At 44.3% G+C, this 9,852-nt stretch overlaps 2 protein-coding genes across 2 annotated transcripts; both read right to left on the reverse strand.

Annotated features, from left to right (window-relative positions):
• O0I10_007633 (uncharacterized protein) lies at positions 1 to 4,675 on the reverse strand (the record flags this gene model as incomplete). The annotated part of the gene is made up of 14 exons (XM_058487647.1): positions 1 to 1,223; positions 1,281 to 1,487; positions 1,544 to 1,736; positions 1,805 to 2,247; positions 2,300 to 2,528; positions 2,587 to 2,794; positions 2,849 to 3,354; positions 3,413 to 3,497; positions 3,556 to 3,664; positions 3,722 to 3,989; positions 4,057 to 4,253; positions 4,322 to 4,376; positions 4,439 to 4,467; positions 4,546 to 4,675. The coding sequence occupies 14 exons, from the start codon at positions 4,673 to 4,675 to the stop codon at positions 1 to 3; spliced, it is 3,882 nt and encodes a 1,293-aa protein (XP_058341698.1).
• Positions 4,676 to 4,988: 313 nt separating this feature from the next.
• O0I10_007634 (uncharacterized protein) lies at positions 4,989 to 9,344 on the reverse strand (the record flags this gene model as incomplete). Its single annotated transcript, XM_058487648.1, has 16 exons — positions 4,989 to 5,079; positions 5,132 to 5,416; positions 5,466 to 5,677; positions 5,741 to 5,867; positions 5,924 to 6,363; positions 6,423 to 6,830; positions 6,885 to 7,028; positions 7,090 to 7,243; positions 7,304 to 7,404; positions 7,459 to 7,683; positions 7,743 to 8,006; positions 8,079 to 8,459; positions 8,520 to 8,708; positions 8,763 to 8,929; positions 8,987 to 9,152; positions 9,216 to 9,344. 16 exons carry the CDS (start codon positions 9,342 to 9,344, stop codon positions 4,989 to 4,991), a joined length of 3,483 nt encoding a protein of 1,160 aa, XP_058341699.1.
• Between the last annotated feature and the right edge of the window lie 508 nt (positions 9,345 to 9,852).

The raw sequence follows: 9,852 nt of genomic DNA on the forward strand, positions 1-9,852 counted from the left end.
CTAGAATGGAGCATAACCTCCTGGTGGCGAACGAATGACAGCCCAACTTTGATCATAAGACAAACAAATGGACCAGCCGAGAGCAGTGTAGAGGCTTTGACGCACTTTCCATGCTTGTTGCAAATCATTGACGGTATCCGATTTCACATTGACATCCGAGATGAACTTGTTGAGAACCTTCAAAGCTGTTCCAAGACGTCCTGCAATGCGTTCACGTTTGACCTTTGCCAATGTCATGCCAATATCATTCTCTTGGGGAGCCCATTGTTTAAGTTCCTTGAAGCTTGCTTCAAATCCATCTGCTGCTTGTTTGTCGGTGGACACACATGCAAGGGCCCATGTTTTGTTCTTTAGAGCATTGACCAGCTTTTGCTTCTTTTTGTCGTTTTCTTTGCGTTGTTCGGCAACATCATCGGATTGCTGTTGATCCTCTTGTGGGTAACGGCCATAAAACTCGATCAATTGCGCCTTATCGATTTGACCAGCGATCTTGTCGGCAATCTGAACAATCTCATCAGCATGCTCCTTGCTCAATTTATCTTGTTGTTCTGCTGTTGAAGCTGCTGCACCCAAGCATTCTGTACTACCACCCGCTTGTTTCCATACTCGATCGATCTTGGATTGGAGGAACACAATATCATTGGCGTAATCGGATTCGAGCTTGGACAAGAGCGATTTTTGAGCATCACCTTCAAACTTGTCGACATACGAAATGCGAATATCACGAAGGGCATCAGCAAGTTGCTCTTCAAGCTTCTCTTGACCTGGTTTGGTATCTTTGCTGCCATTGTTGTTGTTGTTGGCTTGTTTGGCTTCTGGAGGAATGGTGTAAAGCACTTCGTATTGGCCACCATCTACCTTTTCTTTGGTGAATCCAAGTTTGCCAACAAGCGCATCTCCTGCCTTGGCTTCTTTGGGGAGCCATTGCTGATCATCCATGGGAGGAGCCAAGTAACAGACTTGGGGTTCACGCTTCTCCAAACCAGTCTTGTTGATGGAGGACTTTTCACCCTTAAAGACACCAGCCATGGTTGCATACGCAGTAAAGTTGATGCTCTTGACGCTCATATCCAATTCACAAATAGTCGTCTTTAGCTTTTCAAGGACCTTCTCATCTTCTCCAACCAATTGCAACATGATGGTGTAGTCGCCCTTGACATCGAGCTTGAACTTGTGGTCAAATACATCGAAATAGCCAACGATTTTACGATTGGCATCGTAAACTAGGTCGCTAGGTTAGCATATCATGGAAGGGAAAATGATTTAAAAGCACTACTTACTGATACCAAAAACACCACCCAAAAAGTGTTCATAAAGCTGATTCATCACAGTTGGGAAACGTGGCGTAATGGTTGTCGAATTTTCAATCTTGACATTGTATGTGAGCACAAGACCATACATGATTCGGGAGTTGGGAAGGGTGTTACGCTCAGGCTTGAGTGGAGCGATTTCAGCTTCTGAAGCTCGAAGATACTTGCGCAAGGTCGCTAAAGTCAAACATGAGCCTACTATTCATCCATGCATGATGCAAGTAACAACTTACAGAAGCTCGCGCTAATATCCACCTTGGTCTCCTTTCTCACAGGGGCCATCACATCCAAACGTGTCACTTGGGGCTCAAGGCGAAGTATGCTATCACCGCTTGCTTGGTTACCAGCGAGTTGAACACCATGGAAGTCCACCTCAAGATCCACAAAATGTCTTCCCAAGCCTGACCAGAATTGTGCTAAGCAAACCTATGTATAATGATAAAGAGGTTAAGACCCTTTTTCGTCCCTTTGGGGAAATTGATGGTAATAGTTACCTCAAGGTTCAAACCACCTCGCACTGCAAATCGCACCGTAATAACTTGATCCTCAGAGTTGGTGTTACCAAATGATCCAGAGCCCAAAAGGAAGGTGTATGTTTGCTTTTTCTTTTGATTCTTTTGTGGCACAAGCTGGAGAAGATGGAGCATGAAGCGTGCAGGGCAAGTCTCAACTTGTGACTTGGATCGCAAGGTAAGCTTTGCATAGGTCGCGCCTTCTGGCACATGAAGGAAACGGCGGATAATGTCGCCTGGTCCAAACTCAATATTGGGAAAGCCAATGGAGCCATTTGCTGGAACAGTGGGCTTGGCCACCGAAACGGGGATCTTGAAGAGAGGTCCACGTTCGGGTGCCGATGTATCATAGCCAAGCACTTCACTGTAATGGAATTGACCATCGCCTAGACTACTAGGGTCCACCTTGACCTGGAATGCATTACCTGTAGATACATTAGATGATCTGTAAATCCATTTAACATGAGTGAGCCATACCGGTGGATGCAATGTAAACAAAGTCAGGTGCAGAAACCCATGATGCAGTCGTAACCAATGCCACTCGAGCCTCAAATTCAAACTTGGACATGTTGTTCTTTGGATTCTCGGGATCGATTTCACCCATAAATTTGGGACGCACGCGTGTAGTGAGGTACTGGGTCTGGTTTGTTTCTTCATGCTCACGCAAGTAGATACCACGTTGGCTACCACGCTTCATGACAGTAACCTACCCTCATGCATATGAGTAACATGGCCCTCCCCCATTTTGAATAACAAACCCCTACCTCAAACATGATATCAAGATCCTTCCTATCCTTGTATTCTTTCAGGTATTCCCATGCCTTGTCGACTTGAATGAATCCAACATTCAAGGGATCGTCCACTGATTTTGCACTCTGAACAACGGCGGTCTTTAGACGATAGGGCGTGTAGGAAGCCTGCTCTCTCTTTAGAGCGGAAACAAGTAAAGCGATACATCCACAAGCATTGGGGCTAAAAATAAAGCGTCAGCTCTACTGTCCTTGATAAAGCAAATATTTTCTTTACCTTGACATACTGGTGCCATTCTTCAAATCCAGCTTGTGAAGACCGTATACAGGAACGCTTGTGATGGCACTTCCTGGTGCATAAATATCAACGCCTTGATAACCATCAGTGCAAGGACCACGAGAAGACCAAGTGTATGGCTTTTCGCCAACAGGCTCGAGTAAAGCGTATTCGGCTTCCATTTGAGCATGTTTGACATAAGCTCCCACAGTGACGAAACTTGAAGACATGCCGGCAGGTGCACCAATAGAGCTGTAGCAAGGTCCATCATTGCCTGCACTGGTAACAAAGAGACATCCAGACTTTGAAATCACTTCTTCAGCAAGCAAACGGATAAAGTGACCATCGGAGGGTAGGCTGCTTGATTCTCCATATGACATATTGGCGAGGTCCACTTTGTTGATAGCAAGATGTGTTGCAGCTCGTGTCAAACCAAGACAGGTTTCCATAGAACCCAAACGAGAATCACCAATACGAAGCGACACCAATTGAGCACCAGGGGCAACCTATAGATGCATATCATGTGAGTATGTTACATCTTGTTGAATATCCTATAAGCCTTACACCATTCAGCTCGGGCTCATCGGGAAAGTTGGCTGCGACAATACCGGCAACGTGTGTACCATGGCTTCCAGACAAGGTCACAATACTGTGAAAACGATGTTTAGCAACCAAATCACCATGATGCGATATGACATGATGCTTACCTTAAGAGATCACCATTGTCGTAGATATTCACTGAGAAATTAAGCAAATCAGCCTTTCCAAAGGTGTGGTATTGCAACTCCTTTCGGTAATCAGTCATACAAGGAGCACCTAAGCATGCACGTGATTAGCAAATCATTCCACAAAACAATGCATCTCTGCTTGTACCTCTCAAATCGCCTGATTCATTGACATCAATGACGGCTCTCCAATTATCACCATCATGGAAGACAACACAATCGTAAATCATGCCTGGATCCTCATACGAATTCAAGATTTCCTTGAGTGCCTCGACGCGAGCTTCGAGATCCGATTTCTTCTCGTTCAATTGCTCATCTTTGGTGGTGTTTGGATTGGCTTTGCGGAATTCGGCAAGTTGGGTCTGTGCATCGCTTAACAATCTTCCATGTTTCAACTCGAATTGCTCACGACGCTCCTATCATGCAGAGTTTAATTCGTATATCCGATATACCAGCCAGCTGATTCCAAGCACATGTCCTAACCTTCTTCAATCGTGCAACCAACTCGGTAGGGAAAAGCTCATAAGCTCGTTTCACACCCACACGATATTCCCCTGAAGGATTTTTCCATGATGGATCAATGATCAACGAACGTCCACTTTGGCCTGGAATCACCGAAACCTTCTCGTTGTCGCGTTGCTCCTCCACAGGCTTCACAATCTTGGTTGTTGTAACATCACCTATTGCACACAGAGATAGATGAATCCTACCTATCCTTCTTGAACCACCATGATAAAGTATTACTCACCTCCACCAGTACAATCCACAATGTCGATTATCTTTGGCTGACCATCGGTTGTAACCTGAACAAAACAACGCGTTATCATCCCATTCTCTTTTATCATCATGCTTTTCATTCTCTTACCTGCATACCAGCAGCTCCAGGATCAACACCTGTAAATATGGATATCCTTTAGTATATGCAGCAGCAACAGCAACCCCACACACACATTCGTTCAATGCCCTACATGCCTGTGTCAAGAATGGCAACGACCGAACCACGGCCATCAGACTCTGGATATTTCTTAATGAAGCCTGCTGCTTGAGTGTCTTGCTTTGGCATTAAGCCATGGACAGGATATTCCCCAATCGGTTTGCTCATGGTCGTAAAGAAAGCTTACGCGTTCGGCTTTTCCACGGTCTTCGGTCGTCTAAATTCGTGATGCAAACACCGCAATCCTCCATGCAATTCAAATGATTTGCTAACGCATTCGTTGATCATCAGTCTCCAGGGCAGCCCCACACACGCATGTTGACATGTAGTCCATAATCCCATTTTATTATATAACAGCATCCAACCCATCCTCATTCATCAATTCATAAAACGCTGCTTGTAAACTTTGTTGGCAATTACATCTATTCATTGTTGTGGGAAATGTGGAACCAACGCACAAGCAACATGTGTAACAACCGTTTTATGCTTTTTTCTTCAACACTGGTTTTGGTATATCCAACAAAGAATACAGCTTGTCTCTTGCATCCTTGACGTCTTGGTTCAATGTTGACCTACCCTCTTTGTTAACACCAAAATCAATCCAAGGTAAGCATGTCACCTTACCATTCTGTTGTCGTTAAGATCTCCTCAGCCTCTGCTGTTTGGTCCGTTGCCTTTTCAATATCGAGCAATGACAAGTACGTGTATAATTGATCAGAGACTTCCATCCGAATTCGAGGAAAAGCGTGTACAAGATAGGCCAACATTTGCTGTAATGCCTTGTTTTTCACCCGTGCACTCGAGGTAGCGGAAGCCATTCCTGCATAGACTTTGACAGCCGATAGTAATTTACGAATGTTCTTGGTTCTCATACATTCCTTGCGTGTCGCCATGAGGATATCAATGTGTCTACAATCAAAAATTAGAAGACGTCATCATGCGTAGAATAAACACTCACATGTCATCCGTTGCATTGCTCAAAGTACCAGACTCATAAAGCAAACCAATGACATCCAACAAAGGCATGATAACACGATCTTGGCGTTGATACGTAGTAAACAAGCTTAGTATACAGCGACACATGGCATCCAATGTCAACGTTTCTTGGTCCTCGGCCACGGTAGGTAAATCATTCATGTAATCAACAAGGCATGAGCTTGAATGGCGTACCTTTGGAAAGACAACAGTAATCAGCACCTGATTATTTTACCTTGATCCAAGAGGGTCACTTACCAATGTCTCTGTCAATCCACCTGCACTTGTGATAATACCAGTAAGAAGATCAAGCCGGTATTCGGTCACGTTTAGAATAGGTGTCACAGCAGGATACAATTCAGAGGGTGACGACCATGGTATATCCCTACAACAGCGTGCGTAAGAATGTTGTCAAGGGAAACGAGTGAATGATCATTTTACCTATGAAGGGCATTGCGAAGGATGCTGTCGCTGGGTATGGAAAGTGTATCGGTATCATAAATCAAAGCACAAATTACGCCGCCAGCACATTCACGCACTCGATCGATACGTTCAACGCTTTGCTTAAGAAGGCTGCTCATCAAGCTGCTGATCATGGCTGGAGACAAGTAAGGATCGTCACTATCAGAAGAATCCAATCGTGACACCAATTGTATCAATGTTTGCAAACACTCCATGCTGACAACGCGCACCCATGATCCAACATCACCACGCTGATCAGTACTATAATCCGCTAGACAGCCTTGCAAGCTTTGGAACAACTTGACAAAGTCGTCTTTGGATAGGATCTTCTTGAAATGGTCTCCCAATCCTCGAATAATATCATGCAATCCAATCACCGCATTACGTTTGGCTTCAGCATCATTTGCTTGGTGCTCTTGCTAATAAATGTGTTAGACATGGAAGAAGAAGACAATAAAATTGGGTATGAATGGAATACCTGAACTTGAGCCGCTGAACATAGAGACCAGAGTACTTGAGATAACCATTGATGTCGCTCTTGTTGTACATAGGATAACTTGCCCACAGCAAGAGCATATCCACGCCTTCCATAAATCATGCGAGATGACCGAATTTTATCAAGACAAATGTCAATTGCCTGTTGATCCACACCATAGGTCGCTGAAAATGCACTAAATGCTTCCACTGCAAATTGCTGAACACTCTCCTCCTTTCGTTCGAGTGATGTATAGACCAGTTTTCTCCAATGGTCAAGCGTCTCCTGGTCACAAAGCAGATCCACCAAAGATAAGCATTCAATCAAGCGGCAAGCAGCTTCACGCGTGTGTTCTGATCCAAAGGTATCAAGCAATCTTGGAGCAATCCCTTTAATGACACTCGCAAGATTCTATTATTACCATCAGCATGACAAATAAACATCACTGTACTACCACACAGCTACCTTGTTAAGCTCTTCATTGGATTTCCAAAAGGTGCTCGAGTCTTGTTCCACAATTTGACACGATTTGAGTGCCAAACAAATTTCAGCAATGGCAAGTAGCACACCGTGTAATACTTGCATGTCTGTGGTAGCAGCGAGTGGAATCTATAATATCACTTTTGAATGAGTAACAAGTGTCATACATATACACACAAGGGTTGCTTACCAGTTGGGGAAGAACATGGTTGATAAAGTAACAAGGATCATGCTCCACTAAACGACTGAGTGCAGCAGCACCTAGCACTCGAATGGCTTTATCCCAGTGACGAATACTGCTTTGGATCAAATGATCGATCATGGCATAACGATAGGTCTCGAATCTAAAGAAAAAAGTGAATACGCTGTAGCCAAGGCTTTGACGATGAGAATGAAGTGCTTACCTTGCAATATCAAAAGCCACTTTGAGGAAAGCGTTGCTACGATTGCCTACGGTAAAGTAATCGGCCAATTGGATGATATCAATTCCTGCCGGGAATAGTCCCTAAATATGGCTCTTTAGCAAGAGGAAGTGGATATACGATGAAATGGCACTTACCTGCCTGCCGACGTTTTCTTGAAAGGCAGCGCTGCTGGCACGTCGAACATTCACTTCTCTATCAAACACCGAAACAACGACAAGGTTCCTGGCAATATCATTTACAAAGGGGGCCAAGATCTCTGGTGCATACGCACGTGCAAAGGACCAGCAAACATAGCAAGCAGCATCACGAACATGGATACCAATGGAATGTGATCCACGCTTCAAATCAAACTTCAAAGCCTATGCATAAACAAGGATCGGTATGATGCATTCGATAGACCAAGAGAGCTTATGCATACCTTGAGAATCCATGGGATGATTTCAGTCAATCGATCAGGTAATAAAAGACCTCTTCGGGCCAATTCGGCAACTGCTAAGGATACACCATGCCATGTGCTGTCAGAGACCGCACTGAGATCCGTTTCACCGCTTGATGCATGGATAAAAGTGTTCTCTTGAAACAATTCAAGCAAATAACCAATCACATCTTCAGCAAGCTCTTGAGGCAAACGCTGCGTGATGCGTCCAATACCCTTTGCTGCTGACCAACGTACAATGGTATCCTTGGATGATGATGCGTTAATACCTTTGTTTCCTTCTCATCCACCCTGATAGATAGATAGATAGATAGCTACCTTATCACGCAATCCATTGAGCAAAATGTCAATGACCATTTCCATGCAATCGGGTATTTCATCTTCCTCATCTTCATCCGCATTATCAATGTTGTGGGTGGTGCTGGTGGTAGGTTGTGCTTTAGGCGCTGGTTTCAAATTCTCGTGCAAAGAACGATTGCCTCTCTGATAACGCCATGGAGCAATCTTTGGTTTCAAAAAGCATAGTCCAACACGTTGCGTTAACTTGATGCGAAGCTTTCGAATCAAACTATTGCTGCTGTAATTGTCGAAGAAAGGCATATCGAGTAATGGGACAACGTGCTCATCGAATACTGGCAAGAGCTGTTCGCGTGGTGCAAATTGACAAAGAGAGCAAAGGCATGATAAAATCCCGGCAACCTATCCACGTAGAGAGCCATTTAGCTAACGCCCAAGTCGTATTGTATATGTGAAATGTACCTCGAATACATCTGAATGATCGCTACAAAGCTGAGATTTGCACCAAGTAATAAAGGAAGACATGTAATCATTGCACACTTCTTTGCGGCTAAGCAGTCGAGCAATCAAAAGTCCAGCAGCTTCTCGTTCCTTTCCTGTTGACTTGAGGTATGATTTGGAAACCTCCAATATCCGTGATGGAAGCGAATTCTAATGCTCATGTGTCAGATGCTTCTCCCGTTGAATGGGTATGAAAACACTCACCTCTGGTTCTGGAGAACTGTCGACGCGCTTAAGATCGAAAGGAATGATACAGATCAAGGACAACCAAACAAAGCAGATGTATCGGATCTCCCAAGGGGCATCTTTCATGTTGCATAAATAGGCAAATACGGGCTCGAGATCTGTCACTTCATGCGGCATAAATTTCACTAAATGCAAATGGTGTCAATGAATGATGCCATCAAGGTACAAATCTCCTCAATTACCGATCGTCTTATATCCGCGTGTCTTGGTTAACAGATAAAGCAACCGAAAGAGCAATGGGCACGCTTCGTTTCGAGAAACATGACCCCGAATGCTCTCCATCACAGGTCCAATGATAGATTCCAAGTAAGGGTCCAGCAAGTAAGACTGCTCTTGATACGTGTTGAGCTATCGGGTTTCGGTTAACGCCTCTTATTATACACACACACGAACAGGCACTGTCAAACGTACAATTTCACTCAGGCGCACAAGGTCATCTGTGTTTTGCGATTGGATCAAGGACGATATAAGTTCAAGCGTCTCGGTCTCATGTTCGAAATGCGATTTGGTGTGTGCTTCCCCCACTGCTTCGAGACTCATCGTTACGATCGACTACTTGCACGCTCAAGAACCGAGAACCTGCGGACCTGACAATCTGAGATAAAGGGTTGACAACCACCACGAGGATTCAAGTCACTTTGGATACCCGTCCACCTATCACATGAGCTGCTACCAGCATTGGATTATGCATGATGTTACCATAGCAACAAGACTTTTGCCCATACGACGTACCTACCAACGACGCTTAGGGAAGAGGCCAACGTATACCATACCAACAGCAAGCTGCAACCTGAAGATCCAATTAATGACAGCAAGCAATGCTCTTATAGGTAGAGTATTGCTTAACTACAATGTACCCACAAGCTCTTTGTTTATCGTCATTGTTCAATAAAAATGACACACACATTACACTATGAACACACTGCCACTTTAAATTACAATGGCAATCATTGGTACATCATGGCTCGACGCTATGTAGGATCATCAAAGTAACATGATGAAGATTAGAAAGTGGGTGTAGGAGGCATTGGTCCGTCTGCTACTACAG

Source organism: Lichtheimia ornata (genome assembly GCF_029851405.1).
Source record: "Lichtheimia ornata isolate CBS 291.66 chromosome Unknown scaffold00037, whole genome shotgun sequence".
Taxonomy (NCBI): Eukaryota; Fungi; Mucoromycota; class Mucoromycetes; order Mucorales; family Lichtheimiaceae; genus Lichtheimia; species Lichtheimia ornata.